The 19,150-nt window shown below is 38.4% G+C and overlaps 1 protein-coding gene across 1 annotated transcript; it reads right to left on the bottom strand.

The window, feature by feature from the left end:
• Window positions 1-527: 527 nt before the first annotated feature.
• Window positions 528-18,050, bottom strand: mrps35 (mitochondrial ribosomal protein S35). The gene is made up of 8 exons (XM_088923628.1): window positions 17,891-18,050; window positions 17,134-17,186; window positions 15,459-15,626; window positions 14,609-14,669; window positions 13,816-13,955; window positions 10,029-10,138; window positions 9,399-9,468; window positions 528-1,022 (listed from the first exon to the last, which is right to left on the bottom strand). Exons 1-8 carry the CDS (start codon window positions 18,024-18,026, stop codon window positions 756-758), a joined length of 1,005 nt encoding a protein of 334 aa, XP_088779754.1. The 5' UTR covers window positions 18,027-18,050; the 3' UTR covers window positions 528-755.
• Window positions 18,051-19,150: the final 1,100 nt, after the last annotated feature.

The following is a 19,150-nucleotide window of genomic DNA, read 5'->3' as shown; positions in this document are numbered from 1 at the left end:
TGTGCTATTAAGTCTAATGGGCAATTAAGATAGGAGAGGGGAAAATGAAAAGCTTCACTTAAAATTCAATGCAAAAGAAAGTGATGTTGGTATAGAAGAGTAACATAGTTGCCAAAAGTTTCAAGTCAGTCAAATAAAGAAGCCCTGCACTGAAGAGTGAATTTCAGTTCTTCCTATGTAGCATCCAACTAGTGGTCCAACCTGAGCAACAGAAAGCAGTGTCACTGAAGAACCTATATCTGGCATTAAAATACAGTACACTATAGATTTTACTGCTGATGCTTCCAAAACAACTTTCCCTAGCAACATCTTGGTTAATTCAAGATGTTTTATTCCAAAGTTGTGAGGATGTCAATTGGAAATGAGACCCAGGGCTTAAAGTCTAAAGCTCTGACCTCAGCTGGCTTTATTAAATGGATCTACTGTAGCTACCACTGTGGCCAAAGATGTGAAATGTGTAATATTATCAGTGTTAAAGAAAAAGTCAACTCCCCCCCCAGTATATTTTGATATACAATAGAATAACATTTTTTTTCCCAAAACTTCTTTTTACTATCTTTATTGTAACAGTGAAAACAATATACAGGATGTTACATTTGAAGGTTCAAATCCATGAGAAAGATTGGCTGCAGAAGCCAAGATGCGATGCCTCAGGTTGGCTTCCAGATGCATCACTGTACTCTTCAGAAATGTTCCCTATAACGCACTGCTAGCTGACTAATGTGAGGCTCCAGCCAGTCCCTGTGTTCAGATGACTACAGGCAGAGCAGCTTCTTCACAGACTCTCTGTATTGCCGGATGGTGCTCTCGCTCTCCCCCTCATTCTTTAGCTTGGTGATGGACTCTCCGTAGTCCTGTACAGCCTCGGACTTCAGAAGCTCCTCCTGGGCTGCTGTCGAGGCCTCCTCTTGCCCCTTCATCCGTAAGAGAGTGTCCAGCACATTCCTCTGGGAGGCGCTGTTGTCCCAACAGTACTTCTCCATGTCTGCCTCGGTCTTCTCACTCTCCCACCCCTCTGTTTTCTGGAAAAGGCAAAACATTGTCAGGTGGGAATCTGTGGGCAATGTATGCATAAACTGTTTGACAAGCTCTACTGAATACTTTTATATAGAAAATATCCAGCTACATTTCAGCATTCAGCTTCTCTCTGTATCGGGATTCAGCCATAAATCCAGAGAGCTGTTCAAAATCACACCTTCTGCCCCATGAAAACAATGTAGAGTTTAACAATGACTTTCATAAACCCGATAACAACAGGTTGATCATTTCTGCTTGGTGGAATCCTTGTAAATGATAACTCATAGCTGTGCTGAAGCAGGTTCTCATGCTTTATTTCTACATATTTTGCTTGATTACTTCATTCAGCAATTAATAAGAGAATGAATACAGTGCAGAGAGCGCCCTTCAAAGTTAAAATGCACTCTAAAGTATCAAGAAATTTCTTGTCCAAATCAAACCTTTCAGTGATATTTGCAATAAAATGAATTTTATCGGGCTCTATTTAGTACTAGGTTAACAAAGTAGTTCAAGTAGGTAGCTGCGTCAGCATGCGTTGGCTGCAAAGGAACAAGTAAAGAGTGAAATTTCTCTTTTCAGCATGGAATAAGCCTTTAAAATAAATTTTAAAAAAGATGCCCGGTTGTGAATAAAATTTGACTGTCCCCCTCATTAGCCATGGAAGAACGTGCTCAAACTGCAGCAGTTTTTCATATTAAACATCACCTGAATCGCAGCCTAGAGGTAAAACTTTACACTCTCTTGCTGGGAAAGGTCGCTTCTGCATTTTATCAAGAATCCATAATGTAAAGTGATCTGCAAGCATCCCTCACATAGAGCGAGTTTCCATTACTCACCAGACACCCTCTACCTGGGTACAAAGTGCCTCTTCATATTTCTACAGTCACGTCATTTTTTACACTGACAAAAGCGCAATTGTTTGCCCTCGTATAACGTGGCCGAGCCGCAACTTTTTCCAGCCACCGTAATCAGAACTAATGACCATCATTACATCTATCTAGTCAGGAAAATCCTCTGTGGCGAGGGCCTCCTTCCCTTTGGATTTTGTAGATGAGGTCTGATAACAGGATTAACCTTCTCTCCTTGCCTGTAGCCCTACCGTCGGCCACTGATAAGATCAACTCAACCGGCAGAGAGAAAAATACAGGGCGGACAGTTCTTTTGCAGTCCTGAATTATAAAAGCTTTAGTTGGAAGACCAAATCTCGTGGAGTAATAAGGACTAAAGAAAAAGTATTTCTACACCCCCCCCCACAATAGTTTCATATTAAAAAGTGGGTAAGGATCTTTTATTACCACAACATTCCTTTCTTGCAATCTGAGATTCCTGTGATTTAATGAGAGGGGAAAACAACAGAACAGAAATGCAAAATTGATCCTGTTCTACTGTAGCTGTAAAGGTCCACAATTTAATGATGAGTTCTCCGCCATAAAGGTGATCTCGATTTAAAGAGCAACACATTTTGATCTCTTCAGTAGTTTGTAAAGGATTGTTGTGTAAAACGCTAGTGATAAGGAAAAGATTTAGTGAAGCAACTCAAAAGGGTTTGAGAGAATTTCATATAGTAATTTCAAACAAAGAAAATGGTAAAATTGTAAGCATTTACCCTTTTTCTGTAAGTTTCATTTTTTCACTTTTCACTATTTAATGCAGTAACATTTTACCTGGGGCACCATCTCCTACAAAAATCCTCAAGTTTGATTTACTATGAATAAAACCTAACATGATAAGCTGGGTGTTCACGGTCTGCATGCTTGTTCGATTTGACCACGTGAGCTAAACAGAAAATGCAGGGGCTGTCTTTGACCAATCTCTGTAAGCTTCCTTTTTCTAACCTGATGATATAATTCTTCTGCTAAGAATTAACTGCTAACTTAAAGAACACTTCTATGCAACATTTAGTGCATTGCAGTGCTGTACAAAGCCCTTTAACATCACTTCTATGAATTCTAGACTTTTTTTTTGGTTGGTTACAGAAAGAAATAGTGATTTTTTTTTAACTGATATCAAGTATCTTTCTCTCTATATACTGTATACAAACACCACATACAGATACAGTATTGGGACAGCAAAGGCACATTGTAGCCACTGGGAAAACTTTTGAATTATTTTTGGTCCGTCTTTGCTGTTATATCTGTAGTCTTCCTAATCGTGTTCAAATTAATATTGTTCTTTGATATGACTAAAAAATATGCTGTACCGTCCAAAAGTACCAAGATGGCAATAGCAAGACTATTACTTTACAGTCAAGCAATTTGTGTTTTTAACCCTCAACTTAAAATGCATAAGAACTACATCAAAAACATCATAAAAACCTGTATCCTATTAGAATAAAACCATACTTCATGTTCAACCCTTTCAAACACCCTAAATTTCAAATTGTAAACGTCAGTGTTTGTTTACATTTCCCTTTGAGGAAATAACTGCATACTGGCTGAGCCACTGAGCTCTCCTGTTATTTGACATGCTTTGCCACAGAGACCTTAAGCTCTTACCTGTTCTTATGGTGAAGTCAGAACTCCCCAACATAACCTACCATATGCTTCAGAATTTGCTTAGAATGCATAACAGAATCATTTATAAAATCCAAGAATTTCTTCATTTGCAACTTTGGATTAATATAATTTATAATAACCTCTAGATCACAAATACAATTTGCAAAGATTATAGTGTTGAAATTGCTGTTCTAATATGTTTGCAGGACACAATATAATTGTTTTGAGCATGTGATCAGTATAGATTCACACTTATGGGAAGAAATAACATGTTGGTCCCACTCTTTGCTGCTATAAGTTTAGATCTAATTATTAAAGGAGTTTTTCCAGACCTATCGCAAGAATGGGCTGTAACGATCCTGATTTTATCCCTTCCTACTGCCCTAACTTCCCTGTTCCAGTTAAGTGAGCAGATGGGACTGTGATCCAGATTAGCACATTACGGATTTAGCAGAAAGAGGGCTGTATTACACTGCAGTAAGGAGTTACAATCAATCAGAGTACCTAACAAAGGGCTCTTTTAGTTGATTAAATTACCCTAGTCCAAGGTGTTCTCGGTCTGCTTCCATCATGTTTTACCAACACCGTACCCACCATTGTATCCAAAGGGCATCAGACAATATAATGCCCATTAACCATTTCATAACATGCAGGGCTCTTGTGCCACTCAGCATCTGGTAAATGGTGCTTACCAGAAATGAAGTGAATTTCCCACAAGGGTTTAATGAAGTTCCTACCTATGAACATTTTATGACCACAATGACAAAGCTTAAAATGGTGTACGTGTAGCATATGAGTTTTGGAATGGATACATTTCAGTGTTAGAAATGCCTGTATAAATCCAGTCTAGTATTAAATGTTTTTATTTCTTCCATACAAATTCAATGCTGACATTGGTAATCCAGCAGTTTAAAAACAAATCTCAAAATAAGAGGATTCTATATTAAACTAGTGAAATCGCAGCAAGGACAAAGTCAAGGTATAATAAAAATGAAATAAATCTGGCTACTGGCCTGCATTTTAAATAACGTAATACTTTTAATAGCAATTTTTCGTATAAGGGCAGAAGTTTTCAGTATGATACAGAATCACACGTGCTTCTGAGTGAACAGATTCCATTTTGTTTAAATCTTTATTACCATTTCAGTTTTTTGCTTTATATAGATTTCATGTGGTCTACCTCATTTTCTACTGTCTCAATTTGCATTAAAGTCAATGCCTTGCTTGTTAGGAATCGCAAAACCTCTACAGCACTCAAAAGGCATAATGGTTATGCATGTGGGGAAAAAATGGCAAAACTGAAGATTTAAATTGACCTCTTCTGTTGTCACAAGTTTTGCAAAGCTGTGAAGCAGTAGCATATGGAGAAAGAAACCTCAAATGAGATCTAAATTAGATCCATGACTTCTAAGTACTAACAAGCTTTCCAACACAAACTTTTGTGTGCTAGGTCGCACCACTTGAGGGCAGTATACCAATTGAAATACTGTACAGTTTAATAAACAGTCACTGGCACCAGAACAGGACTGACTGTTGCTCGCAAATAATAAAAACACCTTTGTTGCACAGCAATATCTACAGTATATACTGAAATGAACTAACAGTTTAAATGCCTTCAGAAGCACACCTCTCATGCTATACAAATGGCACAGACATTAGAAAACTGGTTTAAAAAATAACACCAAAATACTGAACTCTTTCCCCTCCGAATAGTAGAAGTAAAAAAACATTCAAGTCACTCCTTGCTCTTTCACAGCACTAGAGCCCTGGGGTCAATTTCAGAGCTGGTGTGCCATCTGTGTGGAGTTTGCATGTCCCCCCCCCCCACGTTGGCATGAGTTTCTTCTGGGTGCTCTGGTTTTTACCCACAGTTCAAAGGTTAGAATCTGGAAAAATCAGCCCAGGTGTGAGTATCTGTGTGTACTGGCTCTCCCATGACCCTGAATTGGATAAAGTGGTTGGAAAATGGATGGGAGTTAACTTCCCCTGCTAATACAAAAGCTCCATATGTGTACCTAATTTTTCCAGCTTCATTTATCCTTTATCTTGGCTGTCGTTAACTTAACAGAAGCTACGATGGTATTGTACTAGTTACAGTGTAGAATTATGCATTCAAAGGTTTTGTAAAATCGATTTCCAAATTTACATTGTATAAAATGTTTTCTTTTCACTACTGCCAGGCTGATTGATCAATCATTTTTACAGTTATGGGTATTATTCTGCGACTGCACCAGATCTATTAGATATATAATTCTCTTCAGGAAGAAATTAATTTAGTTCATCACGTATGTGCATTTTATAGATCATGCAAATGTATTTCTACACAACTGTTACAACGAGCAGAATTTACCAACACTATATTCACGTGAGCTGTTATGTTTAAATGTATTATGAAACAGACACTTAATGTATGGCGTCAAACTATTGAAATTCATCAGAAAGTACCTCAATTCAACTGGTTCATGTTCAGTAACTGGCTCTTGGAATGAATCAGATTTTTTTTTATATTTCTTTTGAGTCAATGTGTTCTTAATAAATGGGTTAAGACTGCAAAACGTTGCCCCCTTTTTTCTATTTGCCTGCGGCCGTTTTATCCCACGAAATGGAATGTCGCTGTCACTAGGTCCAAAAACCAGCCAGCAGCGATTTATAGTACTCTCTCCATCAGACACAAGGGCAGTACTCTTGCATTGCTTGTTCAATCAATCAAGAGCCCGGCGCCTGACCTGCAACATGTCACTCACTTGTTAGCTCAGTAACTGGTTCTGGCACATCATTGCCGCCTGTCTCCAGTTTCTCCACTTAAATAGGAACATGCGTCTTGGTGATTGAGTTACTCCTTGATGATGTTCTGCTGATGGTATAATTGCCAATGTATCCCAGAAGCATTAACACTGTGTACTGTATGCATCACCCTATTATTCTTTTAAGTGAAGCAACTAAGTAGAGTATTTTTACATCACGTAAAAAGCCCCAGCTAAATCCTTATTTGCTGCATTAAATAGAAATGAAAGTGGTAATGCACCATTGCAGCAATTCCTTACAGGAATTGTAAGGAATTACAATTACAGTACTGGGAATGGAGCCTTTCAATGTCTAAATGCAGGACTGTACAGAATATCCATTAATTCATAATTAATAATTGCTTACACTTATATAGCGCTTTTCTGGACACTCCACTCAAAGCGCTTTACAGGTAATGGGGACTCCCCTCCACCACCACCAATGTGCAGCATCCACCTGGATGATGCGACGGCAGCCATAGTGCGCCAGAACGCTCACCACACATCAGCTATCAGTGGGGAGGAGAGCAGAGTGATGTAGCCAATTCATAGATGGGGATTATTAGGAGGCCATGACTGGTAAGGGCCAATGGGAAATTTGGCCAGGACGCCGGGGTTACACCCCTACTCTTTTCGAGAAACGCCCTGGGATTTTTAATGACCACAGAGAGGCAGGACCTCAGTTTTACGTCTCATCCGAAGGACAGCACCTGTTTACAGTATAGTGTCCCCTTCACTATACTGGGGCATTAGGACCCACATGGACCGCAGGGTGAGCGCCCCCTGCTGGCCCCACTAACACCTCTTCCAGCAGCAACCTTAGTTTTTCCCAGGAGGCCTCCCATCCAGGTACTGGCCAGGCTCACACCTGCTGAGCTTCAGTGGGTTGCCAGTTGTGAGTTGCAGAGTGATATGGCTGCACAAGTTCTAAGAGAACTCTAAAACAAGTTCTAAGAGATAAGAGTATAGTTTAACTACAATAAATTCATCTCCAACTAAAAGATGCACTTAATAGATCATTTAATGATGTTTCTTGTTTTCAGTTTTAAGACCAAAAAAGGGATTCTTTCAGTTTACTAATACTTTTGCAACCTTCCTCTAAAACGGCAGCTACATTTTACAGTCCTCCCGGGATTTAGATGCAATGACCACACTGGCAAAAAAAAAAAGCCTTAAACATCCACGTAACTAAATGGATTTTCCACATTGATACTTGCAGTGTATTTACGTGATTGTAAACCATGTTGTGCTCTCCTTTGTTTTTACATCTTTTTTTTTTTGGCTCGGAGACAGGGCAGGTAAGGGGATTAGTGCCGCTCCAATTTAAAAACTGGCGCTGCGGACGCCACTTCAGCTCCGAGTGATGCTGCCATCTTTTCATGGAGTCTGTTAGCAAAGGGATTACAACGACCATGGAAAAAAGTCACACGTGTCACAGCAATCCCAGTTAATGTTTTATGGGAATCAAACACAATTACAGGTGATTGATGCCCCTGTGAAATATTCATGCGGTTGCTGAAAGGTTACAAAAAGATGGCCTTTTAACCAAGAAGCTTTTAACGTATATTCAATCCCTGGGAAGCCATCGGCCAGAATGTATCGGGTAACCACGTTCTGTGTAACCCAGTAACGGTAGAGGCACAGGAAGATGACGGCCTCTAAACAAGTGCAAGGAGTAAGGCTTTCTTTCAATACCGGCTCTTCTCTCAGACTGGAAACTTGAATCTGTCAGCACTTCCTACAACCATTGGTTCCTAGTCTTTGAGCAATTAAACGGGTTTATGAACACTCTAAACTGGAGAAGGCTGCAAAGGTGAAAGGTGAAAGTGCAAACGCATGGCTTATAGTTTGGAAAACAAGGGTTTTTCCCCAACTTTTCCAGCTAGGATAAGCCTTTCTGAGAAATAGCTTTCAACAAGAACCCCCCCATTTACACTTGACTCTTGAATAGTCAGATCTACGTCTTATTACTACCAATAATGTTTGTTAACTAAACTTTTTAAAATAACAGCTCTGTGTTGGTAGAATCATTACTGCTGTCCATAGTCGATTTTTCCCATGTAACCAGAAATGCAATGGAGTGCTTTCATTCTCTTTTTAGGGATCTCCTACAGTTCTATGGACCCCTGTTTTTAACCACATGGGTTGTGAGAGAAACCGCTTAAAAAGGTGCAAGCCTTCAGCTTTGGTGGGGGGATCAAAGAACAGCCATTTTGTTGGACCTGTATGGGCATTAATCAGTTTAGGTGAAACAAATTAATATCTTGGTATAAGGTTGTTCGATCCTGGTCTCGGTTTGGCCAGTGTCAAAGCAGCAGCGTTGAAGCTGGACCTGAAGAGCTGGTCCAGCTAAGTCCCTAACCAGCTGGTCTACAGCATAAAAAAGCAAGCTGAAATGAAGAACCTGTCTCCCCAGGACCAGGTCGGGACATCCCAGGACTTCGACAGAATTCTACTGAAACCACTATGTGACTGGAGGAGTGGTGGCCTTAAGTTTCGCTGACTATCTTTATATGTGAATTATGGACAATTTTTAAAAAACAGCTGGGTTTCATTTACCAACTTCAGTCTTCAATTAAACTAATAATGCCTGTGCTACTTACAAGGACAATACACATTAGCTGGTGTTTCTGGGTAAAAAAAAAAAAAAAATTACAAGCTGATAAATTCTCATACAAAGCCATGTTTGTTTCCTGGAATCTGTTTTTGAAAAATGAACTAAAATGTTACATGTGGTACCGTGTCAGACAGATTTTAATAAAGTGTTATACAGTAGCAGAATGAGTTTAGCTGTGTATTTTATGCAGTATAATTGTTGGTAAATGGTTTCAGTATTTGATTTATTATTTACTTTTTGTGTACTTGTGGTAGGTGTTCAATTCCAGTTTGATGTAAAATATCACGAAGAAAAGCAACCGATTCTTTAGTGAATAACAACTGTAGCCTAGAAATGTTTACTTGCTTGTATAATTAAACACAAAAACAGTTTTCTGTACTATACTAATAAATTTGGTAAAACTACCAAATTAATATAACGTGTACATTTTTTTTTAAATAATCAATTGAAGGTGAAAACTTCAGAGGCAAAAAGAAACATCCTTACCCAGGACTCATGATATAAAACAGTCAGGAGATACATTGCATAGTCATTATTCTGCTGTCTTAGTGGACACCTAGAAAAAGAAGTACATTTTGGTATCTTACATATTCCACATTTTAGCTCTGTGACTGATTTATGAATCTTAAATCAACATGCACAACATCAAACAGGCTTAATCTCAACAGATTGTGACAAAGCATTGTGTAACGTCAGGAAAGATAGTAAACGGATATTCCAAAAATATGGTTAATATCTGGGTTTTTGTGGGTCAGACAAACAGAGGTTTGCCATATTATTGCAAAAACTATGGCTCAGCTTGTATAATCAAATAATACAAAGGCAAGATAAAATTTCATCAGGTGACTGGTGGGGGGGGGGTTCTGTACTATACAAATACATTTGGCAAAACTGATAAATATAACATTTTGATAAATGGTAATACATGACAATTAACATTTTGCAGGTGGGGCATAACCACACTATTGTCTTAAGAACATGCTTTGTACAGACAGATGTGGCACAAAAAAAAGTCTTGTAAACTGGAGAAAGAATTTTAAAAGAGCTGGACAGCATGGGTCCAGACATTCTTCCCAACAAGGTTATGCAGGTGGTGTGTGCTACCGCATGTCATACCTGTCTGCGGTGATGGTAAGCATGTCTGTCTTCTTGTTGTATCGGTCTCCCACAAGTTTAATGAGCTTCTTCCGCGCATGGTCATCGATGTTCAGGCTGGACAACTTGACCTTCAAAATGCAAATGCACTCCTGGTTCTTATTTGTTGCTCATTGTGATTTATCTGCTAAGCCTTATTAATGAGTGTCAGGGTGAGTTAAAACAGTATATCCCCATCCATGGTATTATTTCTTCTTGCTAAGTGGACACTAGGGAAGACTTGTTCTATTGAAAATCATCGGACAATGGAGAGACATTTTATCTCCACAAATGTGTAAAAAAACAATCAAGCTGATAATGCTATAAAAACTCTGGCTTCTCCTGTTGTCTTCAAAGAATGATTCAGCATTGCTTTACATTACAATATTAAAAGGGACGCATGCTTAATATAAACAATGCATACTATTCACTGCAAAAAAAACTTGGCAGGACAAATTAAAGCTTCCATGACACTGATGTAATATGGATACAGTATGTGGATATTTTGGATTTAACAGCTCTTATAACATACCTTTTTGATATCCATGAGATTGTAACAAAAATCCATTTGCTATTGGCCCATTATATGAAACAATGTAGCCAGCAGCCATATCACCCTGCAACTCACAACTGGCAACCCACTGAAGCTCAGCAGGTGTGAGCCTGGTCAGTACTGTACCTGGATGGGAGACCTCCTGGGAAAAACTAAGGTTGCTGCTGGAAGAGGTGTTAGTGGGGCCAGCAGGGGGCGCTCACCCTGTGGTCCATGTGGGTCCTAATGCCCCAGTATAGGGACGGGGACACTATACTGTAAACAGGTGCCGTCCTTCGGATGAGACGTAAAACCGAGGTCCTGACTCTCTGTGGTCATTAAAAACCCCAGGGCGTTTCTCGAAAAGAGTAGGGGTGTAACCCCGGCGTCCTGGCCAAATTTCCCATTGGCCCTTACCAATCATGGCCTCCTAATAATCCCCATCTATGAATTGGCTACATCACTCTGCTCTCCTCCCCACTGATAGCTGATGTGTGGTGAGCGTTCTGGCGCACTATGGCTGCCATTGCATCATCCAGGTGGATGCTGCACATTGTTTGGTGGTGGAGGGGAGTCCCCATTACCTGTAAAGCGCTTTGAGTGGAGTGTCCAGAAAAGCGCTATATAAGTGTAAGCAATTATTATAATATTTAATGGTGCATAGCACAGTGATGTCAGGGTTCACAGTCAAGAAGCTCTTAATTGCATACTATTTTTTACCAGTCATCTCTTCCATATTTCTTAAATGTGCAGGATTGATTGCTAGAAACAAAATGCCTTACCTGTGCTAAAACACTACACTGCTTATTATCTGTGTAAAACCACATGTTTAAGGCAAAACAACTTCTATACATTTAAAGGACTTTGGACTTGTTATTGATTAAAGTAAAACTACCGTCCCAGTAGTTTTTAAAGGACACTGTTTATTAAAGTCAAGATTGCTACTCAAGTAATTCAGATGAGATGAAAAGATGAATGTAAGGCAAAGGAACAGAATATCACATTTTATACTGTTTGTGTATATACATTTTAGAACAGTACCATGTTTTGTGTTCCATCCCCCATTTTATGCAACCATAGTTACTGGGACAAAGTAACTTAAAGCAGTATAGAACTTAGTATTTGGTTGCAAATCCTTTGCACTCAATAACTGCATCAAACCAGCAACCCATTGACAAACCTCTTGGTTTCTTCAGAGATGCCTTGCTGCAGCCATTTTTCAGTTGCTATTCGTTTTGGGGGATTTCTGATTTCAACCTCCTTTTCAGCAAGTGTAATGCATGCTCCACTGGACTTAAATCAAGAGATTGACTTGGCCCATTTTAAGAGAAAAAGGGGTGGAAAATCTTAACTCCTTGGTTGTGTTGGCAGTTATTTTTTTTGAGTCATTTTCTTGCTGCATGATGCAGTGCTGACCAATGAGTCTGGAGGTATTTTCCGGTCTGCGGTTCGTTCCTTTCTCTACACTTTCAATTTGCCATCACTTTGGTAGAGGTTTATCCTGGTCTCATCTGTCCATGACACTCTGTTCTAGAACTGCAATGGCTCATCTCTGTACTTTTTAGCAAACTGCAATCTGGCCTCTGCAGTCTATGTTGGCTGCTGATGACAACAGAATTTTAAAGCCTACTGTTAACAAAAGACTTTGGCAGGTGTAAATTGTGACCCCTTCACCCCCGTATTTTGGAGGTAGCTAATTTCAGTGCCAACTGTTTACAGTTTTTCCTCACAGCTCTGATCATCTTTATCATCAACTGCCATGCATTCCTAGGCCAACCTAGTCATTGACTAAGTACACCAGTGGTTTCTTTCTCTTTCAAGATATTCCGAATTGTTGATTTTTGTTATGCCCAGTTTCTCTGCTGTAGTTCTGACCGAATTCTTTTTTTTCCCATGTTGGTTTAGACCTACTGACCTCAAAGGGAAGATTAAAGGCTAAATCCAACACTTCACATTAACAGCTCTTTTACATGCATAATCTGCAAGAAAAAAACACCCAACTGATAATAAACACCTGGCAGCCAGTTGCCCCAATACTTATGCTCACCTGAAATGGGGAGATTGAACACCAAAAGTGCAGCTATTTTAAAATGGCATAACATATAAGCACAGAAACACCAAGAAATACAAGGTGACATTCTGTACTTTGCCTCATTCACCTTTTCACCTCATATTTGAATATACAGAAAAGAGTGATTTTGACTTCAGTGTCCCAATACTTATAGAGGGCACTATATACAACTCTTGGAAATAGGGGGATAATGGCAAAGTGATGTGGCAAATGGAATATTTTCTCAAAGATTATTCCCACAAAGGAAAATGAGTGTCTCATATATACTGAGTGAATTAGACAGCTTCCTGTGAAATTAAACCAGCTGGACTGAACCTGTAGATTAATGCTACAATCCTCTTTAAGGCAGCTGTTTTTAGTGCATAGACAATTTTAACTTAAGGTTAGCTAAACCTTGATCTTTGGGTTACTTTTAGCATGTATCCATGTAAACTACATGTTTGAAAAATAACTTTGAAGTGATTAAAAATACTCAGTGTAGAATTCTTCGAATTTGACGTTTTAATCTGGAACAATATATATGTGCATGGGAATGTCCTTTGCGTCTTAAGCTCTGAGATGGTAACAGACACAGTTTCCCTTTAAGGATGTCATATTTATAAAGGAATTCAAGAATGGCTGCTGTCATATCACTGCTTAGATTTGAACAAACCACTCTTTTTAGATTATGGTTTCTTAGGTTGTGATAAGACCATATCATTAACTAAGGTATTTTATGCAAAAGAAATTATTGCGGTATGACAATGGGCTCTTCACGTGTGAGCTAAGGCAAAACATGTTCAGAAAATTCACATTTTACAGATGCTAGGGGAGAGAATCCTAAATGCATACCTGTATGCTAGGTAAAGGCAGCACAGAGTTCTGGGAGGATCATATTTCTTTACAGTCCGTATCATCATGGCATGTGCATATCAGAGCCATCAACTTTTCAACCTGTGAAAACTTTCATTCCAACTTGACCAGCAGTGACCAGCTGGTTACTGCCTTAATTGGACCAATTTGACAACTCCTAGCCCTTTCAGGTGCTGCTACTCTAAGGAGAACTTTTTAAATTTGCCAACACAACGTCCCTCCAGGTCCAATACACCTCTGCATTTAAACAAAGCTCAAAGCCACACGGGGGACTTCCAGCCTGCTGCCAAAAGTCACCCAAAGTTTATACTTACAGTCAGAGTCACCACTCTGGCGTTTGGGTTCCTAAGAGAGAGTCCTGCCGACACATAGTCTGTGGTCTTCACTTGAATAGGAAAGTGTTCCTCACACTTAGCGCTGCTGTCCAAAGCTTCAGGCCACTCTGTACAGAACGCTAGAAATAGAGAAGTATAGATTCAGACTTACGAAGCTGTAGCTGTCGTTGCATAGTAGTTATAACTATAGGTCCATTTCAAATTGCACTGTTTTGTAAAGAATCCTGTGGCGTCAGACTACCTGACATTACAGTTCTTGACAAGTATAATTGTCAATGGCTATATTATTCTCAGTAGCTGTCTCAGTATAATGAAATACATCACCCAGAAAATTAATATTTAAGACCTTCTTTAAAACAATGTCTTTTTTTAAAGACTCTGTTCCACATACAGTATATACATTTTAATGAGGCCAGTAATCTAAGGCAGGGTTCCCCATCCTAGTCCTGAAGGCCCATGTGCCTGCTGGTTTTAGTTTTAGATGAGCTTAATCAAGTGAAGCCTTGAACTATCAATTGAACTATCAATGTGTCTGACTGGAAGATTTGAACATTTAATTTTATTCAGAAGTATGGAATTTTCACAATATGCATGTAAAAAATGCAATAATTATGACAACCACATGTTTACAAACCACCCAAAAAGTTTAAAATTAAGTCTATTAAGGGTTTAATTTTATAATTGAGAGGTTAGCTGTAACAAAACAGTAGAAGAGTGATCCTCCAGGACCATGGCAAATGAGCTCTCCAAAATGATGTAAAGTTCTACTCACGTTTTAAAGCCGCGCAGTGTTTTTTTATAGCTGCTGGCGTCAAATGCAGGAAGTTTGGAATCTGAAAGATTTTTGGGGGGTAAAAAAAAAAAGTAAGTACAACTGAAAGATTTTCTGTCCTGTGACTATTCACAACCTAGGCCCAAACTGGGGCCTAAAAAAATCTTTGTACACAATGTCGCAATTTCTGATTACAATCCTTTCTCCTTCTGAACTTGCAGAACCTTAGGGAAACACTACAGTAGCAACAACTGTTGTTTATATGCTATCTGCATCACAATATTGCTTCTCCCTTGCTGGTCAATCTTTTTATTACTTTAAAATCAAACTAATGATGTTAGCAGCACCAGACAAATCTACTGTAACTTGGGGCAGTGGAATATTGAGAAGACCCAACGACTGCTTTCTATATTTTTAAGTCTTAAATTCTCAAAGCTGAAGCAAAAATCAATTGCAGAAATCTCTTTACATAGAAAAGAAACATGAAAATGCAACAGCAACAAAGGATATTGGCAATATTATTCTTGTACAAAATACCCTTATGGGGGGAAAAAAATGTAAACAAATGTTAAAACTTAAGGACATTGGTTTTTAATGACTTTAATAGTACTGTATTTAGTAATTAACAAAATTTGTTACATAATTAAATTTGGCAAAATCAGCAACGCTAGCTTCTTTTTTTTGCCAAAACATGTAAATTGAGTTTAACGGATTTTCGAATACTGCCCTCGACCAACACATGAAGACAAAGCAAAAATGATTAAATGATGCAAAGACAGAAAAGAAGGCATGAGAAAAAGATCAAACTACACAAGAACGCAACCCAGGGTGAGGGAAGCAATTCACTTACTTTAATGAGCTCCAGATTTCCCTTCTTCTCTGGGGGAACTCCCCTCTTGACAGGGTAGCCCATACGCACGGGCAAAGGCACTGTGCCGTGCTTGAAAGGTGCTGCCGTAGGGTACACACTGGTCCAGTCTTGGTCCACTGCCATCTTTTCAGTCCTGGGCTCTCCAGGCTGTGCACGAACATGTCATGAATTGATTAAGAAGAGTATTTTAGTATGGTTCAGATCTCAGATCGGGTAAATCACACAGTTAATGGCGCAAAATGACACGACTGTTTTAAGGAGATCTAGTAAAACAAACAGCCTAATGCACCACAAGACGTTTGCGTCTTCCACGCTATATTTTTACGTAGAAAAGAATCATTTTACAGATTTCAGTCCTCACTACATTTTGATTATAGATTCATATTAAAAGTTTAAATAAACATTAATCCACCCACAGAAGAAAGCATCTCATATCTAGAAATGCTGCCAAGTGGCTTTCTGTATTTTAACATACTGTAGCTGATCGGGGAAAATATATGCTCTTTACGACTGAATTTATGAAGAAATCCTTTAATCTAAACTGAGAAACTCTCTTACAGGTTAATTTGTGTTTATTGCTTCACTGTTCTTACCATTAAGTCATTGTTGAACTATTTTGGAATTGTGTACTGTAGATTTTTAAATTGGGCCATTACTGTAATCTCCAAATCTGCATGCATAGTTCCACAAGATTAACTTAAATTTTCTGTAGATTTAGTCAATTAAACAAAAGTGTTATGCAAAGATAAGACCAAGATCAAACTTTACCAAAGTTATGGAATGGTTAACGTGATGAAAAGAATGGAACACGCTCCAAATATATCTACCTCATCTGTGAAGCATGGTTTAAGTAATGGACTGGACATTGATGAATGGCTACCTATGGAAACTGGATCACTTAACCTTATCATAATGATGGCAGAAAATAAGTAGAAGAAACCGCTTGTAGCATCACTCAAAATATGGCCAATGCTATCATGTTTTTCATGAGGGAAAGAAAAAGTGAAAAATCTGTCTGGCCAAGTCAATACCCTGATCGTAATCAAAGTGAGAACACATTTTAGTTTTTGCTGAAGGAAAATGAAATCTGTAAACAGGCAAGAATTCAAAGGGACTGCAGTGGAGGCTTAGAACAGCATTTCAAGTTTCAACCACAAGTTTTATTAATTCAATGGGTCACAGACTTCATGTACTTATTGCCTTAAAGGGATATACAAGCAAATACTGAGGTTTACACTCTGAAGTAGATTTGAATGTACCCTAATGCTTATGATCCTAATCTCTGGATCAAGCATGAAGTATGATTTTGTTCTGATATGATTAATGCATGCATAGGATTAGTATAAAATTTGTCACATACTTATATTATTAATATTAACTATTTTAAAACTAACTGTAAAAATGTTTTGCCCTAGTAGCCCAATTCATTCAGAAGGCACTGCAGATCAGAACTGGAAAAATGATGAAGGCAGTTAGAATGGATTCTTTCTCATCACTAGTTGCACATTTTGCTGGACGTGAACAGTATAAAGATGGTTTCCATCTCCACATGGCATATTTATCTCAGCTGTTTCCATGACTGTCAGGATAAAGGTTTGTGGGTTACATAACAGTGGAAGAATACAACTTAAACATCAGACAAGATGTTTCTCACCTCTCTTTTTGATCTTTGTCCCAGATGCCCTCGGCTGCCCCGTGTTGTAACGCCTATTTATAAAAATAAATTATTATTTTGCCAGATACGACCATTAGTCTATACAGTGTACTTTCTGGTATCAATTTCCACTTTGGTTGCACAGACTACATCAAGCGTCACCGTTCGAAATGATTTATCACAAAGGAAGTGTTAATACAACAGCATTCATGTCACGATTGTCAGGTTTTACGTTAGAATATAATACTGTAAGTCGTTGTAAGTAGTTTCCTTAAAAAATTGATTAAATAACCTACAAAGTGAAAATCCTTTCACCATATATTGTGTATATATATAGCAATTCTTAAACAGTACTGCGCTTGTCCACAATTTCAATTTAATACAAAAAGAGGACACGCAACCAGATAGTCTATAGGCAACATGCTAAACCATAGATGGTATAAAGCTAAGGGCAATCGAAAGAGAAACGTAAATCCTATGAACTATTACGTACAACTACAGTACACAATCTAAAGTTTAAAATCTGACTTAAACATTCATGCAATTAAAGCGTCGTTTCCACAAATACTCTGAAAACTGACTTCAGTTCTTTTTTTTTTAATTCAAAAAGGATACATTACATACAAGCATATTCTTATACTGGTTTGTTTTTTTTTTGAGCCACCAACTCTACACATTCAATATCGTTGCAGCAAAAGGCATGACATGACCTTACACACTGAGCGACGCTGCACACCATTACAGCTGTGATACTGACCTGTGTTCGTACTGAGAAAGCGTGCCGTGGAATAAACAGAACCTCTGCAGATGGGATTTAATGTATGCATTCCCAAAAAATGACAATTTATACGGTACAAGGACGAAACTGCTGTACACATTGTAGAAGTAGCCATTATTGATCTACGGCAAGCCAACAGGGACAAACTTAGAAGAAAGTCTCTGACTTCACGTCGATACGCCCCCCAATGGCAGGCATTAACTACAGTACGCTTTTAAAATTACTATTACGGCAGATTTAATTTTTTTGTTCCGATAGTTTTCTTTAAAATCTAAACAAACCCACTTAAAAACGCCTGTAATCTAGTACAAGACTTAAGAAAATAGGAAAAGGAAAGCGAATAGAAGTAGCCAAATAAGTGTAACGTATGCAAAAGAACAAGCAATTGGTTTATTCCATGCTGATAAGAAAAGAGAGAAAACACAACGTTTCGGCTGTGAAGCCTTCTTCAGGTGAGATCTAATAACTTTGACATTATTATTATTATTATTATTATTATTATTAAGTGATAAGTAACTTATTTTGCCTAACCGTTTATATAGTATCGGGGGGTAAAAATATGAACCTCTACCTTCCCTAAAATTAACTGCTACACCACACATCTGCCTTAGGTTACTTTGGGAAACAAAAAATAAAATGAAAAAAATCCACAAATTATTTTAAATCTCTGAAATCGACGCACAGTCATTTTGATCGGTAATTTTCCTTAATATTGGTATCTATTTGACACCGTTGCTGTGAAATTCATTCAGCGTGAGAATGGAGTGGCAGAGTTCCACACGCGTCTACTCGTTGTCGCCCAAACGGAATACTAATAGCTTCACATAGTGTTTAATTGACTAACAGCCTGGGGTGTTTGCATTTTCACGTGGGTGGTAGATTTTTTATTGTTTATAAGGGGTGTTGGGTGTTAACTATTTACTAGTTTTTTTTTGGGGGGGGGGTGTAGGTAGCTAATAGCAATGGTAGGAGCATCTGTGTAGGAAGGTATTAAAGAATGTTTGCCTGCCTTATGCTAGGTACAGGGTTAAACAAAAGTTATGAACAATCCAAAACTTAAGGTCTAGCAGAATATGGAGTGATTAATTTGTGGATGTACCCAGAGCCTTGCTATTGCAAATGGAGACTGCTCACAAAAGTAACATAACTGCCTTATAGCACCCATATAGCCTATTTCATTGCTAATACTATTGCTAATTGATTTGGCAGCTGTTATCTAGCAGTTTCTTAAACTCCCCT

This window comes from Atractosteus spatula, chromosome 8 (assembly GCF_055471065.1).
Source record: "Atractosteus spatula isolate fAtrSpa1 chromosome 8, fAtrSpa1.hap1, whole genome shotgun sequence".
Classification (NCBI taxonomy): Eukaryota; Metazoa; Chordata; class Actinopteri; order Semionotiformes; family Lepisosteidae; genus Atractosteus; species Atractosteus spatula.
This window is presented reverse-complemented; position numbering and strand designations above follow the sequence as displayed.